We start from the raw sequence: 20272 nt of genomic DNA, 5'->3' as shown, positions 1-20272 counted from the left end.
ATGAAAAATCTAATACCTGTATTAGTAAATTGTTGTAGACACCTCAGCACCAACCAGAGTATTTTGTTTGTGGTGGTTCATTTGTTTTGAGATAGTGGCATGTGGCCCAGGTGGGCCTAGAACTCTGTGTAATCAACATGCTAGGATTACAGGTGAGTGCCAGCACACTGAGCTACAGATAATTTTTAGATTCTTGCCGGGCGGTGGTGGCGCACGCCTTTAATCCCAGCACTTGGGAGGCAGAGGCAGGCGGATTTCTGAGTTCGAGGCCAGCCTGGTCTACAGAGTGAGTTCCAGGACAGCCAGGATTACACAGAGAAACCCTGTCTCGAAAAACCAAGAAAAAAATTTTTTTTTTAGATTCTTATTATTTGCTAGAGCAACTGTCTGAACTGAGGCATCAGTTGGCAGGGTGTCAGGTGAGGAGCAGGGGAGTTCTGGAAGCCATATCTCTGTATAGAGGAGTTCTGCTTCAGTGAGCTTTTCTGTCTTGTCAGCTCGCTAATGTCTGCTTTCCTTTTCTCAGTCTCCCTTTTCAAACTGAGCAGCCAAGTTTTGAACCAGCATTTGAACAAGATGCTCATTTTGTTTTCTCACTCCAGAGAAAAATTTGGGTGGGGAAAGGAAAGGGAGAATTAGATTGTAAGCTAGCCACTGTTCTGAAGTCTGGCAACACATCAGAAACAACACAGTCATTTTCTAAACAATCTAGGTTTCGGGAGTCTCTTTCCAAACTGTCTTGAGTTGTAATGCCTTAGGGTGGAGCCTCAGTGCCTTTGTGATTAGAAATTTCAGTAATTATGTATGTGTGCCTGTATGTATTTGTAGGCCAGAGGTCAATGTTGAATGTCTTTTTGAGACAGGTAACTTACTACACCTGTATCTCATTGATTCTGCTAGATTACCTGGGTGGTGAACTTCCAGGGATCTTTCTGTTTCTGCCTCCCCAGTCTTGGGGTTACTGGTGTTTTACATAAGTTCTGGGCTCAAGCTTGGGTCCTCATAACCAAGCAATTTGTTGACAGAGCCATCTCTTCAAACCAGTGACCTAAAGTAATTTTACATCTTGGTACTAAGTCTTAGATCACATTAGTGCTGGTCTGTTGTGAATTTTCACCAGTCTGTAGAATAAGGAAATTGAGAACCATATACTCTTTTTCATAAAACTAAATTCATATGATTTGTCAGATTGTCCTTTGCATTAAATTAAGGCTCCCCTGCAGTCTTCAGTGCTAAATAGTTTCCTATAAAATGGCACCGAGAAGGAGATCTGTACATTTTTCAGTTTAAAAGATTTAAAGTATTACTAGTTTATGAGTTCCTGAAGACTGAAATGTAGTCACTCTCAGAAATGAGATCCTTTGGAAGGTGAATCTGGAGAGGCTCTTAAGCCTGTAAGACCAGGTGAGACTCAGTCTAGAAAGATGTGCTTTCTGTTGTATATGATACTCTAAAGCTTCTAGGGCATCACTATTAGACACGTTCATACTTCTGAACAAACAGGAGAGTTTGAGAAAATTCACTTTGTTTTCCTAGCTTTTCTGGAACTAAACAGGTAGTAATTAAGAACATGAACTTATTAGGTGAGGTGATACATGCAATTAATTCCAGATGCCCAGGAGGCTGAGGTAGAAAATGGCAAGTTTTCTGCCAACCTGAACAACTTAATTATACCCTGTCCAAAAAAAAAAAAACCAAGACAAGTATGGTGGTATCTGCTTTTAATTTCTGTACTAAGAGGCAAAGGCAGGCACATCTCATTCAAGGCCAGCCGGGTCTACATAATGGAGTCCAGGTCAGCCAGGATGACCTAGTAAAACTCTTAGAATTAAAAAAAAAAAAAAAAAAAAAAAAAAAAAAAAAAAAAAAGGGAAAAGGAGCGGCAATATAGCTCATTAGTAAGACACTTGCCTCCAGCAAGGGCTTCAGGAAGGAAATACATAAGCTGAAGTCAGATACTTCCATAAGTGAAGTAACACCTCAGGCCAGATTCACTGTTCAGTGACGCTAGAGAGCAGAGAGCTTTCTAGAAGATCCTGTGAGAGAACAACCAGCAAGTACTTGGAAGAGCTGATACTTGTTCCATCCCCTGGATTTTAGGTGGTTCACTTTTGTTTTGTTTTCCTACATAAGTAAGTTATCTATAGAGGGCCTCTCTCTCTCTCTCTCTCTCTCTCTCTCTCTCTCTCTCTCTCTCTCTCTCTCTCTCCCTCTCTCCCTCCTTCCCCCCTCCCCTCCCCCCTTCCCTCCCCTCCCTTCCCCTCCCCTCCCCTCCCCTCCTCCTCCTCCTCCTCCTCCTCCTCCTCCTCCTCCTCCTCCTCCTCCTCCTTCTTCTTCTTCTTCTTCTTCTTCTTCTTCTTCTTCTTCTCTCTCTCTCTCTCTCTCTCTCTCTCTCTCTCTCTCTGTCTTTTTTTTGGTTTTTTGAGACAGGGTTTCTCTGTGTAGTCCTGGCTATCGTGGAACTCACTCTGTAGACCAGGCTGGCCTCAAACTCAGAAATCTGCCTGCCTCTGCCTCCCAAGTGCTGGGATTAAAGGCGTGCGCCACCGCTGACCAGTGGCTGAGTACAATCTTATGATTAAATATTGGTAAGTCTGTCTGCTGGTTCTGCCTTTGGAAGTGCTTTTAAGTGCATTATGGAGCCTTTTGCGATTTTTGTACATAATCATTAGGATAATGTCACAATATCTTTGGAACATTGTTTATAAAAGTCTATAAAAGTTAATAGGTATTAAGTTAAAAATAAACAGCCAGTTGTGGTAGTGCGCACCATAAACCACACTCTGGAGGCTGAGGTAGATGGATCTCTGAGTGCCAAGCCAAGTCTACAAAGTGAGTTCTAGGACAGCCAGGGCTATATACAGTGAGACCCAATCTTAAATGAATGAATGAATGAACAAATGAATGAATAACAAAAATGAATGAATAAATAAATAGGTGTCTGATTGTGCAGTTATAATAAAATACCTTTGACTAGATATTTACAAAGAACAGAAATTTTATTTCCTTGTGGCTCTGGATGTTAGGATCAAGGCAGTGACCGGTTTACTTTTCTACTGCGACTGTTCTGCTTATAGGATGGCACATTTCATCTTCTCTGCTGTCCTCACCAGATATAAGGCAGAAGCATGAGAGAGCCAGATACTGTTTGAAAGCTTTTAATCTCACTCCCAAGCCTCATCCCCTCCTCAAAAGGATGCTCTTTCTTACTGCCGTTATGTGGTAGGTAAGCACCTGAATTTTGGATGAGCTATATTCATATTATAGCAATAATAAATTAATAGATAAATAAAAGAAATAATTAGTAAAATTATTAAGTATTTAGTAAATTGAACAAGACTTAGCTGTGAATTCCCATGACTTTGCATGTGCACTTAAAGGCTTATACAAGCACATACGTGCACATACAGAGGCCAGAGGTTAACATTAGATATCTCTATTGCTCTTCACCTTGTTTTTTAAAACAGCATCTTTTACTGAACCTGGAGCTCCTTGACTTCTCGAGGCTGGCTTGTCAGCCTGCCCCAGGGATCCTCTCCTCTTATTTCCACTGCCCCAGCCTTGGGATTATAGGTGCATACCATTGCATTTGGCTTTTTTTCATAGGTGGTAGGGACTGAATTCAGGTTCTTTGTGCTTATATAGCAAGTACTGTACCCACTGAATATCTCCCCAGCACTTAGCTATGGGTTTTTGTTTGTTTCAAAGATTTCCTTAGGCTGGTGTTTAAAGAATGCCAATTTGGGAACTGCTGTTGTAGAAATTTTCTCTAGAATTTCTATTCCATACAGACTTTTGCCACTCTATTAAGGGAATGGCCTGTAGTCCTCTGTAGTCCTCCTTTAAGAATGATCTGTAGCAAATTAACAAGCAAAAATGAAAGGCCTGATGAAGCAGAATTGGAAGGGGTGCTGGGGGAGGCCTTGCAGAAATGCTTCCAAGTGATATGTTCCTTATTGAGAACCCTGAATCAGAATGTGCTTTCTCAATGCTTGTCAAATGCTTTTTAAATTCTGTGTGTTTTGTATTCTTGGTTCTGGTCCAGGAAACTGCCTTAAGCTTGTGGTTATGATTCTTCTTCCCAGAGGGTCTGTATCAGTCTGTCAGTGTGGCATGCACTGCAACATCAGCAAAGAGCTTGTGCTTTATTTACACTGTCTTTCTAATCTGGGAGTCTTTCATTTAAAAGCTGCCTCTATAATTCGTCTTTGTTTTTTGTTATATTTTACTCTTAGGACTCAAGTGATTTTTCTCAGTTTCTTGATTTTTCTCATCCACTAGTAATTCTTTTGTTATTTGGGGCATGTTGTGGTTTTACTTTGATTAGATTTTAAGAGAGCAGTCAGTTTGATACATACTTTGTATATATCAAAGTAACCTGAAATTGGTGTCCCTCTATTTCATCTTCTCTGGTGCTAGGAATACATTCATATACCACCACAGATATCTTAACTAGTAAGTTTTTTGAAAGTTGGGGTGTGTGTGTGTGTGTGTGTGTGTGTGTGTTTCTTTCTTTCTTTTAGTACTGCAAATTGAACCCAGGGCTTCTCACATGATAGACAAGGATCTACTAAACTATATTTCCAGTCCTCTTTATACTTAATTTTTTTTTTTAAGACAAAGCTTACTAAGTTACTCAGTCTGATCTTGATGTCACTATTGTTCAGGTAGGCCTTGACTTTCAATCCCCCTGCCTCAGCTTCCTGAGTAGCTAGGATTACAGGCCAGTACCACAGGCCTAGCTTTGTCAACTTATAATTATAGGACAGTTGAGTTTCCTGTGTTTTTGACAAGCACATCAGCAGTGTGTTTGTAAGTGTTGTTTTGTACTGGGTGGAGGATAATCAGTGGGGTATCTGTGTCTTGTGGTCAGAATAGGAAAGCCTAATAGGATGATTCCATGTTTGTTTTCTGCTGAAGTCTATGCATCTTCTCATAAAAATGGAAATGTGGAAGATAAGATCATTCTAATTAGAGGATATCTGGGACTTGGTTTTTCAATCTCTGCACATATATCTTGTTGTTCTCTACAGAAAATGAGCCACTCTTGCCTGGATCCCCACCAAATGATGAGTTAGTAATATGCAGTAAAGACCGTCAAATATGGAGAGAGAAATACACATAGTATGAAGTAAAATATGACACATAAAACAAGTTCTACATAAAAGGCTCATGAAGTTGAATGTTATTGTTGTTTGTTTGAGACAGTGCCTCTTTTTGTAGCACAGACTAGCTTCAAACTCAATGATCCACTTGCCTCCACAGTGCTAACATAACTGTGTAAGCCATCACACCAGGCTATACATTTTTTTCTTTCTTTTTTTTTTTGTTGTTGTTGTTTTGTTTTGTTTTTTTGGTTTTTTTTTGTTTGTTTGTTTTTTTGAGACAGGATTTCTCTGTATTGCCCTGGCTGTCCTAGAACTCACTGTGTAGACCAGGCTGGTCTCGAACTCAGAAATCCACCTGCCTCTGCCTTCCAAGTGCTGGGATTAAAGGCATGCGCCACCACAGCCCAGCTTTTTCTTTCTTTTACTGAACCCTATACAGTATGTGTCTGATTCCAGCACCTGAGAAGATGAAGTAGTTGAATTTCAAGCTCAAGTCCAGCTTGGGCTACATAGTAAGACCCTGTCTCAAAAAAAAAAAAAAAAAAAAAAAACATGGCGACACAGTGAGATAAGAAAAAAAAAAAAAAAGTGTGTGTCCATGGAAGCATGTGTATGAAAATGACCCTGCAAATGATTAGGAGAACCCAAAAGGTAACCAGGAAGTTGGAGTTTGATAAAGTGGTCTGGCAGCTGTGTAGTAATAGGTTGGAGTGTCTCATGTGGTTCTGTAGAAGATGATCTCCCTCTACATGCTCTTCCTCTTCTGATGCCATGCTCACCATGCCATCATCTGATACCTGGGATGAATCCCAGCCATTTGGACTTTAGATCATGGGGATATCTTAGTTTTTCAAAAATAGCAGTTGGGCCAAGCATGGTGGTACAGACCTTTAATCCTAGCATGGACAGGTGGATCTCTGCAAGTGCAAGGCCAGCCTGGACGGTAAGAGCCACAGTGAGACCCTGAGTGGTGGTGGAGGAGGAGGAAGAGGAAGAGGAAAAGGAGGAGGGGGAGAAGGAGGAGGAAGAGGAGGAGTAACAGCAAGGGCATATCCTCCTGCCTTCCCAAGATCTAGACTATCCTTTATTTCTTTCTCAACTAGAGCCTCCTACAGTCACTTAAACATGGACTGATCTTACCAGCATAAAGATAAAAAGTTTCTGCTAACCTCTTGCCCCTCTGGATCCCACAAAGTCCTGCTACTGTCTTTGGAAGCTGTCTTTCAGCATCACCTGCAGTTTGTCCCACAGCTATTTGGCCTTTTCCCTCCTTCATTTTCATGGAGAGAGCTCTAATTCAGGTCTTAAGCGGCCTCCATGTTTCTTTCTGTCTTCTGTAGAGACTCCTCAGCTCCTTTTTTTTGTTTTGTTTTTTTTGTTGTTGTTGTTGTTTTTCTAGATAGGGTTTCACCATGTAGCCTTGGCTGCCCTGGAACTAGCTTGTAGACCAGGCTGGCCTTGAACTCACAGAGATTTGCCTGCCTGTCTCCTAAGTGCTAGGATTAAAGGCATGTACCACCACCACCAGTTCAGCCACTTCTTATTCAATTTTTCAGCCATCTTCAACGTCCATAGACACTTAGATGGGCGTATATTAGTATCTTACAGCTGCTATAACAAAATCACTATAAACTGGTGGCTTAAAAACTGATTTAATGGGGGCTGGAGATGGCTCAGCAGTTAAGAATACTGACTGTTCTTCCAGATGTCTTGAGTTCAATTCCTAGCAACCACATGGTGTCTATTATGGGATCCGATACCCTTTCTGGTATGTCAGAAGACAGCTACAGTGTACTCATATATTCATAATTGAATAAATAAATCTTTTTTGAAAAACCTGATTCACTGTTCTGGAGGCTCCTAGTCCTCTAAACCAATGTATCTGAGGCCCACGATCCTTCAGAGGCTCCAGGGAAGGCACTATCCTTGCCTCTTTCAGCTTCTGTGGCTATTGGCCCTTTTTGATATCACTCTGGGCTCAGCCTTTCTGGTTACATTACTTGCCTTTTCCTGTCTGCATTCACCCCCTCCTTGTATTTCTTTTATAGGAACACTTATTAGTGTTCACTCTGATAGTTCTAGATGGTTTCTTTGTCTCAGGGACCTTCATTTAATTACATCTACAAAGTCCCTTTTTAAAAATAAGATAGTAATTACTGATTCTAGACTAGTATGTGGACTTATCTGGGTGAGGGTTAGGGGGAGGTGCTTACTTATCCTAGTGCATTGGATTTGTCTGGTCTCAGCTTCATTTTCATGTTGTTTTCCTCCACCTGATTCCTTCAGGTCCTGGCACACATCAGAGCTGGGTCCTCTTTCCATCTGCTTTGCTCTTTATCTTGATAGTGTATTTAATTACCTTTTATATAAATGACTACTCCACCTGTCTGTGTTTAGCCAGATTTCTTTCTATTCTTGCTACATGTAGCCAAGCCCTTTAACATCAGCCCTGAGTGGTTTAGAGGCCTTGCATATTTATCATGTCCATACTTGAGCTTAGCTGAGCCACTCGCCCCAACAACACCCAAGAAAGGTTTGCTCTCCTCAAAGTACTGTAGCCAGTGAACAATTATCATCCACCTGGGTCCTTGGCAGTTCCTGACTCCCCAAACCAGTTGAACACAGAAAACCTCAAGTAGTTTGAGTCTGTTGCTTCACTGCCATCACTATAACTCAAGCAGCACCAGGTTAGCGTCTCCTCAGTGACATGGAGCTCATCCTGTGCTCTCAGCTCTAATCCACGTTTTACACAGCAAAACAGAATCTGAACCATTTTGCTTTGTTTCTGAGAATTCCTTATAATGGCTTCTTTTGGTTTTAAGATAAATCTCGAGATATTTCTTGTGGTCTCGGATCCTGTAAGTTCTGGCCACGCTTACTTTCTGTCATGTCTTTTCTTCTCATCTTCCTTCTGTGTGCACAGCTATCTTTTTTGAGTTCCCAATAGTCCCATGATGAGTCATTAAACGTGTTTTTCCCTGCTTCTACTCATTACTAACTAACTTACATTCCTAGGTATGAGTAAAATTGCCCACTCTAGATTAGATTTTCCTCACCTGGACTGTTAAAATAGTCTTTTTTTTTTTTTTTTTTTTTGGTTTTTTGAGATGGGGTTTCTCTGTGTAGCCTTGGCTGTCCTGGAACTCACTCTGTAGACCAGGCTGGCCTCAAACTCAGAAATCCACCTGCCTCTGCCTCCCAAGTGCTGGGATTAAAGGCGTGCGCCACCACTGCCCAGCTTTATCTTTCTTTTTATGGCACAAACTACAGTAATTTTTTTTTTTAGTCAGTTTTGCTACAGGCTGGCCTGGAACTCATGATCTTCCTCCCTCTTCCTCCAGGGTGCTGGAATTAAGGCATATGCCACCACACCTGACTCATAATTTTTTTTAATTATTAATCTCTCTCTTGAGAGAATGTACATACCACCAGGGCAGGAGCTGTATATATTGCCAAGACAGTGAGTAGCCTAAATAGACTCAGATTTTAATGAATGAATAAGTTAATGACCTGAGTTGCTAAGATGTCATTTAAGGGGGTATATTTGGAATAAATTGAGAGAGAGACAGAGACAGACAGACAGACAGAGAGACAGACAGACAAGGTCTCACTGTGTATCTCTGGCTGGCCTAGAATTTGCTATGTAGAACAGACTAGTCTTGAATTTGCAGAGATCTGCCTTCTCTGCCCCCATTCCCAAGGTATACACCACTATGTCAACTCAAAATAAAATTTAGCTAGCCAGCCTGAATGGAGTAATTAAACTAGAAACTTGTGAGTGTGCCAACGTGTCCGAATACATACACTTTGACGTGGGCTCACATGCAGCCTGGGCTGGCTACATGTCCTATGTAACCAAAGATTATGTTAAACTCCTAATTCTCCTTTCTCCTGAATGCTGAATTTACAGTGTATACCACCACCCTAGTTTTGTTTTATGTGATGTCAGGTATTAAATCCAAGATTTTGTTAGAAAATACAGTTGCTTTTTATTAACTTTTCAGTACACTTTGTTAATAATAATTCGTTCAAAAATCCTGAATATTCTTTATGGAGAAATTGTAACCATGGGCACAATGCAGATTATAGCTTCTAAAAGGCCTGGAATGGTGCTCAGTTAGTAGAGGATTTGCCTGGCAAGCAAGATGCCTTGGGTTTGATTCTCTAGTTCCACATTATAGGTGTGTGTGTGTGTGTGTGTACACTAAATTTGGTTCAGAGAACACCTAGGTTTGGGTGTGAATGTGTTGATCTGGGAGTTATTCAAGTTCAGAGTGTTGAACTGGCAAAGCATGTGTTTTTAAACATTAAGAGTCCTGAAGCACGTTAAGGCTGTAAACTGAGACCCCTGTTTTAAATTCTTGACTGTAGTGATTCAGATCATTCAGGTCTTAACACAACCTCTGTGCTCCTGCCTCCTGTGGACAGGGATGCAGTCCCTGAATTTACTGTGCTTTCCCAGCCTTAGCCGAAATGACATGTGCCGTTTTCAACATGTTTCCTGTTGGTGGTTTAAATGTAAAGTGTCTTCCCAAAAGCTCATGTGTTGAAGAATTGGTCTCCAACTGGTGTCACTATTGAGGTAATTAGATCACCAGGATACTAACTTCATCAGAGAAGTAATCTGTTGTTGATTTCATTGATCATTGAGCTGTAAGGACTTTGAAGAAGTCAGTCACTAGAAGTATGCCTTTGAAGGGTTTGTTTTAATCCATGTACTCCTCAGACGCCTTCTCTCTGGTCCCTGATGCCATGAGGTGGAGCAGTTTTCTCCCACTGTGCCCTTCTGCTGTGATGTTTTTACTGTGGCACAGGCCTAAAAATAGTGAAGCCAACTGGCAGTGGCTTCAAATCATCAGCCAAAGTAAACCTTTTCTCTTCTAAGATGTTTGTCAAATATTTTGTCAAGACATCAAAACTAAAAGAATAATTTACATATTGTTCTTGGATTTCTGTACTGTAGTCTAGACCAGGCTAGACCGAAATCTGTCTCATGTTGGGTTTGAACTTTGAAGCACTCCTTGAGCACTGTCCTGCTTCACACTTACATGTTACCACATTGCTACTTAAGAATTAAAACAGCAGATATCTATTCTGCGGTGAGGAATCCTGTCCTCTGCCTGAGTCTTGTGAAGTTGCAGCCAGGCTGTCAGCAGAGGCTGTGCTTAGCAAAGCTTGATTGTGGGAAGATGCTCTTCCAAGCTTACACACAATCGGCTCACTCCACTGTCACATAGGGCAGCTCTGTTGTGGCACGGCTGACATCATGGCAGATACTCTGATTCTTAGTCTGGTTTATGAAACTGACTGTTTTCTTTATCTCTGACAGCTCTAGGAATATTTTTTTCTTCATCCCTACTACATTAGACTTTGTAAGAATGTATCTTGCTGTGGGAAAGGGTCATGTTAAACAGTGCAGACTGACAAAGTGGAATGACCAGAAGCAGCTCACTGTTGAAGCATCTGGGTGGTAAGCTGAGGAAGAGCTGTGGATGGAAATCAGTGATATTAAGGATAGTGACTTCACATCACCACATATCTTCCCCACATTTCAACATCTACGCCTCCCAAAGAGCTGCAATCTCCAGCAGAGTCTCCTGTTCCCAGCCAGCTACTAAACAAAGTTAGGGGACACATTAAAGTACCAATTCACACTCACCCAATAGGGTGGTTCTTCAGCTACCCTATAACACAGAAAATGTAGCTTTACTCCTCAGTCAGGCCCTCCCTGGTGGTCTTTTTGATGTGTGAAACCTCTTAAATTGCAGTTGAAGGCAGCTGGTAGCTCTGTGGTAAGGGACATACCCACCATACATAAGGCCCTGGGTTTAGTCTCCAGTTCTGAAAAAAAAAAAAATGAAATATTGTTGGATGGATTATGTCTAGTCAGTCAGGATATAGATATGATAGTACTTTGTTTTTAAGGCCTGTACAGTTATATGCTTGTATTATACAACCGTACAGATTGCTGCTGTTTGGAAAAACCAACTTTGCACTTAGTGGAAGCTGCAAGCTGAATGTAAAATACAGCTTAGAAGTCAGCACTGAGAACTGCAAGAATTGTTTCTGCGTTTTCTTTTTTTTTTTTTTTCTAAACATTTATATTCAGTTCTATAACCTGATGATACTAAAAGAAAAAAAATTCCACTTCTACTGTGTGTTTATAGTACAGATCCCTTCTGTGATCTCAAAATGTGTGTGCCTACGCAGTCTTTTCTGCAGCTGGGCAGTTAATTCTGACATTGTCTACCTAGAGATAGCATCTGGTTCCACAGATTGAAAGCTCAGTCCTAACATAAAGCTTCCTCAATTCAGATACCAGTTGAAATTTGTAGACCTTTGAAACTTATGACCACGTGGCTGTCATTTGGAGTTTCCATCACCCCTATCCTTGGTTTTAGCTTGCTGGTCAGCTCACTACTCAGGGAAATACTGATGTTTACAAGTTTAATTTAAAGGATATTTTGTAGGAAACAAATACTGTTGGGTTTGGTGCTACATGCCTGCAATCCTAGCATCTGGGAGGCAGAGGCAAAGGATCTTAGTGAGGTAAAGGTCAGCTTGGTCCACACAGCCGGTTTTAGACCAACCAAGGATACATAATGAGACACCTATTACAAAATAAAGAGGACAACAAAGGAACAGATTGCCAGACAGAGATTGGTCCAGATGAGGTTGGAAATATCCTGTCCCCAGGAATCCCCATTCTTCTGGAGCTGGAGTGACCCCTCCCAGCTCATGAGTTCACTTTTCTACAAGCTGCTTTTGTGTTCAGCTGTGTAGAAGTGCTCCAAACCCACTTCTTTGAGTTCTTTATGAAGGAAGGCTTCATTATAAAAGCATGATTGAAACAGGAGACTGACCCTCTAATAGTGTGACCAGACAGAAAGGGTGTGGACTAATGCTATAAGACTGCATAGGAAACCCCAGCAGGGCCTGTCTGTCCAGATTCTTCTTGGACTCTGCACAACAATCTGTCTTCCCAGCTATGGTGCAGGGCCTTTATTGAAATGGGGTTTTATGATCAATCCACAAGATTAGAAAGTCTGTTTCTGGCCAGCCTGAGGCAGAAAGATAGGGGAAGCTCAGAATATATCTTTGTTTTGAATTATTTGTCTAGGGGAAAAGAAATGTGTTTCAATGGCCTTCTGGAAGGAGAAAGGAGCAGAGGAAAATTCCTGAAGTCTAAAGCATCTCAGCAGTACAAGAGACTGTCCAGGGCTGGGATGCAGCTCAGTGGCAAAGTGCTTGCTTACATGTGCAAGGCCCTGGGTTCTATCCCCAGCACTAGAGAATGAAGAGAAGGATAAAGGACTGCCTTCCACACTTATTAATATGAAGCCAAAAGTGAACCAGAACGCTGTGGTTCTGCAAGCCAGAAACCATGGATGAGACCTAAGATGGGCCTGTCTTAAAATCAAAAGCCAACATACCCATGTCCTGCTTGGTTTCCATTCCCACTCTCATGAACAAGTGTGTCCTGCAATTTACTGTGTTCTATCTTGCTCTACACCAGAGAGTTATCCTTTCGCTCCTTTCTGTTTTCTGTTTTATCCTTACAATTATATGGACAGGATTTCTTTATTTTGGATAAAGGTAGTGTTTCAGAAAACTGAACTCTGGATGGTTTCCAAATTGGTAGACAGGAATAAACAGCTACCAGCTAAGGCCTTGAGAATGACAGCCCAGCACAACCTGCTGCACAACAAGGCCTAGTCCCTGTGGGGTCTCTGTATAGGAATGCCACCTTATTTTACAGGTGCATTGGCATTCAAAGCAGGCTTCTTTCTTCACACACTGTATATGGAAGGGTCAGCAGTCTTGAGCTGGATTCCCCTTCTGGGGGAACGGAGGTACCCTGTGCAATTGGGAATAGACCTGAGTTCTTCTGTCTCTGTCTACACTATACTAAACAGATATAGCTTACTTGATACCCTACTAACACATCTGTTTAAAATGAAATCATGGGGGATGGGCAAGGTCTCATTATAGCACAATCTGTCCTGAAGCTCACAATAAGCCTCCTGCCTCAGCCTCTGGAGTGCTGGTATTGCAGACATGAGGCACCATAGCTGCCCTAATATGAACTTCTCTTAGAACTCGTGAACTGTTTTTCTACTCTTCTTTCAGTACTAGAGGTTGTACCCAAGACCTGGTATGCACTGAGATAAGTTCCCAGCACAGATTTGTTTGTGACAGATTTTTCCCTGGATGAACTCCAGCTTGCTAGGTATCTGAAGATGACCTTGAACTGCTGATCCTCCTACCTCTACCTCCCAAGTTCTAAGAGTAAAAGCCTTTGCTACCATAAGTGTTCTCAAAGCATAGATAACTTTCAGGTGTGTTGCCTAGATGGCAACAAGAGAAGAATAATTTGTTAAAGGAAACTTGAGTCCCAGCGGGGTAGAGTGGAGATGAGAGAGCAGGACTAAGCCCAACTAAGCCAGTTGACATATGAATGGTAGCATGTGTAGACTTTGGCTTTGTTTCTTTTTAAAAACATTGATTTTTATGCGTATGAGTGTTTCACCTGCATCCGTGTCTGCACCACAGCTGTGGCTGGTGCCCACAGAGGCCAGAGGAGGGTGTCAGATCCCTTAGAACTTGAGAGTTAACAGGTGGTTGTAAGCCATTGTGTGGGTGCTGGGAAGTGAACCCAGGTTTTCTGAAAGAGCAGCAAATGCTCTTAACTCTTAACTGCTGAGCCATCTCTCCAGCCCTCACAGTCTTTTTTTTTTTTTTTTTTTTTTTTTTTTTTAAAAAAACAGGGTTTCTCTGTGTAGCCCTGGCTGTCCTGAACTCACTCTGTAGATCAGGCTGGCCTCGAACTCAGAAATCTGCCTGCCTCTGCCCCCAGAGTGCTGGGATTAAAGGCGTGCACTACCACCCCCTGGCCAGTCCTCACTCAAGGTCTTGTTTCTCAAAAGTAGAGAAGAATCTGATTGGAAGAAGGAAACGTATGCATATGAATGGGAACAATGAGCACTATTAATAGTAATTCTCCTGAGGCACAGCAGCTCAGAGGAGGAAGAAAGGAGTCACAACTATAGAAAAAACATGATATAAAAATACCAAACTGAATTTAAAATTGCTGTGATGGTTTATATTGATTGCAACATGGTGAAATCTAGCTAGAATCATCTAGATCAACCTCTGAGCATGTCAGTGAGGGAGTTTCTAGATTAGAAGTGCATAGCACTATCCCATGGGTTAGGATTCAGGACTAAATGAGGAGGAGGAGGAGGAGGAGGAGGAGGAGGAGGAGGAGGAGGAGGAGGAGGAGGAGGAGGAGGAGAAGAGGGGAAGAGGGCGGAAGAGGAAGAAGAGGAAGAAGAGGAAGAGAGGGAGGAAGGGAGGAAGGGAGGAAGAAAGAAGGGAGGAAAGCTGAGCAGCTAGCATTCATTACTCTCTGCTTCCTAACTGTAGTGCATTGTAATAGCTTCTCAAATACTTGTCACCATGCCTTCCCCATGGTGGATTGCTTTGACACTGTGAGCCAAAACAAACCCTTCCTTAAGCTGCCTTTTTCAAGTATTTGGTCCTAGTAGTATATAAAGTAACTAATATAGAAGCCAAAGAAAACAGTTAACAGACATACGAACCTTAGTTCACTTGTTAATTTTGTCATGCTGGAGACAAACCACTGCACTATAAATTCACCCATGTTTGCCTTTAAATAAGGATAGATAGATAAGAGCTGGTGAGGTGACTCAGTGGGTAAACTTTACAAAATTATTCGTCTTCCTTCCACCATGTGGAATCCACGAATAGAACTCAGTTATCAGGCTTAGCATTAGCAGTAAGTGCTTTTACCCTCTGAGCCATCTCACCGGGATGGCAACAAATTAAGAACTTCAAATGAATATAACCAATAATGCAGTGCTGCGTTTCTGGCAGATAGTCTAAGGAAATCAGTAAGATGATCAGAAAGATGGACAGAGACTCTTCTGGACTGTGCCACATAGAGACACTGGACTCAGTTCCCAAGACAGGTTTTCATGCTGATATAGACCATTGTGCCATCCTGCTAGGGAGAAGGGAATGGGGGAATGTCTGTCTGTAGCTGCACAGGTCAGGAGTTAGGGCTAGGAAGGCTTGTGCATTCAGTGCTCATTGTCCTTAACTGTAGGTGGCTGAGCAGCTGGTGAACCTTTTTGTCTTTGCTTAGCAGTACAGTGATTTTTTTTTTTCTTTTGTAATCTCTCCAACCTCACCTCTCATGAATTCTGTTATTTTTTTTATAAATTCATTTTAAAGAGAAACAGAACTTTACACTCAGAATAAAGCTTATACTGTTCATTAACAGTGTATTCGTAGGGGGCTGAAACAATGGCTCAGCTGTTAGGAGCACTTGCTGCTGTTGCAGAGGACCCTAGTTGGGTTCAGGTCCCAATACAGATGTTACGGTACAATTCACAATTACATAATTACTGGAGGAATTATCTCTATTTTTTCTAGCACTAGACTTATTCTCCAGTAGTGCTCCTGAAGTACTTCCTGTTTGAGTTACTTCTGCTCCAGCAGTCCATCCTGGGGAGGTATTTCACTTGGGCATAGCTCCCGGTCCATCACTCTAATGGAGACTTGCTGTTCTGTCTCCTTCCTCCTTCACTCTCCTCTCTCCTTCTTTCTCCTGCTTCCTCACGATCCCTACCTTCAACCCTCAGCCCGAAAACTGACTCTCTGCCTTTTCTGTTCTTCACAGTAATTGGCTGTAGCCACTTTAATTTAACCAATAGTTTTAAATTGGGGAGGAAGGTTTACATAGCATCACTTGGTAGCCGTGAGGAACATCTGCTCATTGAAGCCAACCAGTTCTTGCAGACTAGTATTTAGCATTTGACTACATAGCAGCACCAGATCAACACACAACATTTTCATTAAAGTCATCAGCCTACAACTTGAGAAGCTTCTGGAAGGATCTGGGTGTTTGAGTCATATTTTCTCTGTTCTTTTTTTTTTCTTTCTTTCTTTTTTAAAAATCTGTTTAGAATCTCCATAATGAATGGATCTAGTGTGGCAAGTACATCACCCAGTGTGAAATGCAAAGAAGACCAAGGATTAAATGGACACGAGGAAAAGGAAAACCCATTTGCAGAATACATGTGGATGGAAAATGAAGAGGATTTCAACAGACAGGTAGGCAAAGGCAGAAGACAGTCACTATCCCAGTGACCTACTGGAATCTTTTGTTGTACTTATAGGTACAGGATGGCATTTTTAGTGTTAATAAAGTCCCGAATCAGGGGTTCCAGGCCTTAGCAGCCAAAGGCTTATAACTCAAGTTAGTCTATAGCTCTGGGTTCTGAGCCAAGGGCTTGACCTTCTAAATCTTCCTAAACCCTCAAGTAACTGTAGTCTCTCCCTCCCTCTTCCCTTCTGCCATTTGTGGGTCTGTCTTTCCTACAGTTCCACCCAACCATTGATAACATTGATGTAATCAGTGTAAAAGTGTAAATTTAGCTTGTGGTAAATACTTGGTAAATTATATGGTTAAAAATGTTTTCCCTGGAAAAGTGCTTCTTTATAAAATCAAGTTTGAGTAAAATAATTAGTAATGCACAATTCATGATAAAATATGTGATATTTGAAAACCTACTCAGGAAGAAAACAGCTTCTCTAGCCAGAGCGTTTGCTGTCCTCTAGGAAGGATGCACACAGTGGAAGTCGAAGGAGTGCAGCTGACTGTGGAAGGCACTCCACAGGAGTGGAGGGTCCTCACTCACAGGAAGGATGGTGATCCTTCCCCGTCTTTGCTGCTGCTGTGCAGTTCTTCCCTACCCTCTTGCCTGCTCATTATCTACTCCAACACTTGACTGACATGCTCTTGCTGCTCTTGTGTATCTCATTCTGGAAAGTCATATTAAAATTCATAAGATGAGAAGATACTTTATTGAGGTTTCCAGGCCACAGTTTCTTTCTTTCTTTTTTTTTTTTCTTTTTTTTTTTTTTTTTTTTTTTGTTTTGTTTTGGTTGGTTGGTTGGTTTTTTTGTTTTGTTTTTTTGTTTTTGTTTTTGTTTTTTGAGACAGGGATTCTCTGTATAGCCCTGGCTGTCCTGAAACTCACTCTGTAGACCAGGCTAGCCTCGAACTCAGAAATCCACCTGCCTCTGCCTCCCAAGTTCTGGGATTAAAGGCGTGCGCCACCACTGCCTGGCCACGGTTTCTTTATCCTAAGATTCAACTCAAATTTCATGGGGCCTGTGAGATGACTCAGTTGACAGAGGCAATTGCTACCATGCCTTACAAACCTGAGTTTAATGCCCAGGACCCACACAGTGAAAAGAGAACAAACTTCAAACTTCCTCCACAAGTTGTAATCTGACTTCCACATGTGCGATGACACATGTGTACCTCCCTCCTGCAATAAATAAGTAAATAAACATAATAAAAACGTTTAAAGCTATAGTCCCTAATCCTAGTGTTGCCATTGGTTGGAGCAGAAAGCATACATTCACATGCACTTATGCATGTTCCCAGTACCTACATGGCAGCCCTCAACCATCTGTAACTCCAGCTCCAGTGTCTGACGCTTTTCTTCTGGCCTTCTTATTTACCTACACTAATGTGCACCTACTCTTCCCTTCCAATTCAAAATAAGAAAATATTTCAGAGGAAGGATAACTCAGGAAAGGGGGGAATTCTTATAAGAAACACATTAGCTATATTTGTGAATGATTTATATTCAGACTCCAGCAATTGTAATACTAAAGAGAAAAGGGACTCGGCTGTGCTAAGCAGGAGGCAAACACCAATTCTCTGCAACTCGAAGGTGTTGTTACTGGCGAGGCATGGCATAGAATGTAGGAAGAAGAAACTGCTCAGGTGTGTTAGGAGTCTTTTACATTCATGTTCTCTAACTGGAGGAATTGTTTTTCTTAAGCTCCTATTGTTTCCCCATGCATGTCTAATAACTAACTCAGAGCAGGCATAATATTCATTCATGCCTCAGAGTTGAGACTCAGGGTCTTTTGTTTGTTTTTCTTTTTTATTTATTTTTTTATGTTCTTAGTGCTAATTTCCCAACTTTTAAGCAAAGAGAATGGAATACTCCTATAATAAGAGAAATAGATTTACATGGCAAGGTCCTAAATGAAACAGCTATGGTAAAATATTTGAGCAAGGGAATATGTAAGAGAGTGGAGAGTAGAAATGTGGCAGCTTATACCTGTGGTCCTAAGACAGGAGGGTTGATGTGAGTGCGTAGCCAGCCTGAGCTGTATACATAGTGAGTTATTTAGTCCAGCCCTGTCACAGAGAGAGAAAAATAAAGACTGGATAGAGAAAATAAATACCAGACATTTGAAACACAAAACTATGACTTAGAAATACTTTATCGTAATTATTTAAGAGCTTCATAACTATAGAATTTATGAGATTTAAAAATATTTTGGCAATTATTAATTTACTCTTCTTAAGCTGGGTAATAGAACATGCCTGTGACCCCAGCACTTTTGAGGGTCAGAAGTTTAAGGCCAGCCTTAGCTATAGGAGAGTTCAAGGCCAGCCTGTGATATATAAAACTGTCTAAATACAAAACAGCAGAAAGAATTTAAAACCTGCTATTAGTGACTTTTTCTGAACCTGTGACTCACAATTGAGTGATTATTATTGTTCTTTGATCTATCTTATGGCGGCAGTGAGCTGTGAACCTATTACCCAGCAGGAAGTGTAAAAGAGATTTGGCAAGTGTGGAGTGGCCCATGAAGCCACTGAAATCTACTGAGTAAACACTGCCTGCAAAGGACTGGGAACTCCTGAATCTCTTTGCTTCATTTTGTGACAGTGTTTAAGAAATGCAGAGTAGTTAAATATTGAGTGTTCTTGTTTTAGAGACTACTATATTGTGACATACAGTTCTGCTGATGCACCAGAAAGTGTCCTTTGTATCTAAGATTCTGAAAGTATTTTTCTGCCTTGGGTTCTTATTATTAGAAAAGTGAATCAGAAGCGAATGTTTTTTATTAAGTTTTCAGAATACTAGTTGTAGACCAATTACATACTTTGTCTTTTGCATGTTCTCTGTAAAGTGGGGAATTTAAGAATTTTGTTTAGTTTTTCAAATCAGGGTCTTACTGTGTAGCCCTGGCTGGTCTAGAACATAGACTAGGCTGGCCTTGAACTTACAGAGACCCACATGTCTCTGCTTCCAGAGTGCTGGAATAACAGGTGCTACAACATCTGTCTAGAAAGAATGTTTTTAGCAAGACCAAGGAAAGAATGCAAGCTATAAAAAGATTCTTCCATACCACCATAAAAATGGAGAATAAAAGCAAGAATCAAAATCAAATGTAATAATAAAAAGTGTCCCATAAATATCTGTAAAGACCTGAAGTTTCTGCCTAAGATTATGACTAAGATTATGGTTTTTTATGGTTTCTGTGATTCCATGACTAAAAGCAACTTGTGTGAGAAAAAGGTTTGTTTTAGCTTCCAGTTTTAGGGAGATACAGTCAGTCCATCATGTCTGAGAAGGCATGGCAACAAACAAGCATTAACATCAGGAGCAAGAAGCTGGCTGGTCACACATTATCTACAAATTGGAAGCAGAGAGAACAAGAAATTGGGTAGGATATAAATCTCAAAGCCTGCCTCTAGTGACATATTTTCCCCATCAAGGCTCCACCTAATAAAGGTTCTGTGATGTCTCTAAACAGTATCACCAACTAGGGACCAAGTATTCAGAAACATGAGCCAACTGGGAATATTTCTCATTTAAACCACAATATTCATTAGAAGCATCATTATCTCTCCTGCCCATCTGGAGGGAAGGGCTGAGGACTCAGGAGGAATCATCCTCTGGGATAATATCTCTGAGCTTTCCCCTTTGTTGGCAGGTGGAGGAAGAGCTGCAGGAGCAAGACTTCTTGGACCGATGCTTCCAGGAGATGCTGGATGAAGAGGACCAGGACTGGTTCATCCCAGCACGAGACCTGCCTCAGGCTGTGGGACACTTACAGCAGCAGTTAAATGGACTATCAGTTGGTGACAGTCATGAATCTGAAGACATTTTGGTAAGAGCCTTCAGTAGTTCCACATGTAACATCCTGAAAAGAATATGGTATTTAGAGTCATAGATGCTCTGTGCAGCTCTATACCCTACATCAAGTCTCTGGAGCCTATGAGTTGCCCTGCCTTCAACCCCTTAAATGAACCCCAAGCT

The 20272-nt window shown here is 41.4% G+C and overlaps 1 protein-coding gene across 2 annotated transcripts in view; it reads left to right on the top strand.

The window, feature by feature from the left end:
• Paip2b (poly(A) binding protein interacting protein 2B) overlaps positions 1-20272 on the top strand; it is a 29257-nt gene that overhangs the window by 5415 nt on the left and 3570 nt on the right. For both annotated transcript variants that reach the window (XM_034512275.1, XM_076939990.1), the window contains exons 3-4: positions 16100-16247; positions 19947-20123. In XM_034512275.1, the coding sequence (XP_034368166.1) occupies positions 16100-16247; positions 19947-20123 (325 nt within the window). The remainder of the gene's footprint in view (positions 1-16099; positions 16248-19946; positions 20124-20272) is intronic.

Source organism: Arvicanthis niloticus, chromosome 9 (assembly GCF_011762505.2).
Source record: "Arvicanthis niloticus isolate mArvNil1 chromosome 9, mArvNil1.pat.X, whole genome shotgun sequence".
Taxonomy (NCBI): Eukaryota; Metazoa; Chordata; class Mammalia; order Rodentia; family Muridae; genus Arvicanthis; species Arvicanthis niloticus.
Note: the sequence above shows the minus strand (reverse complement) of the source record. Positions and strands in the feature narration are given on the sequence as shown.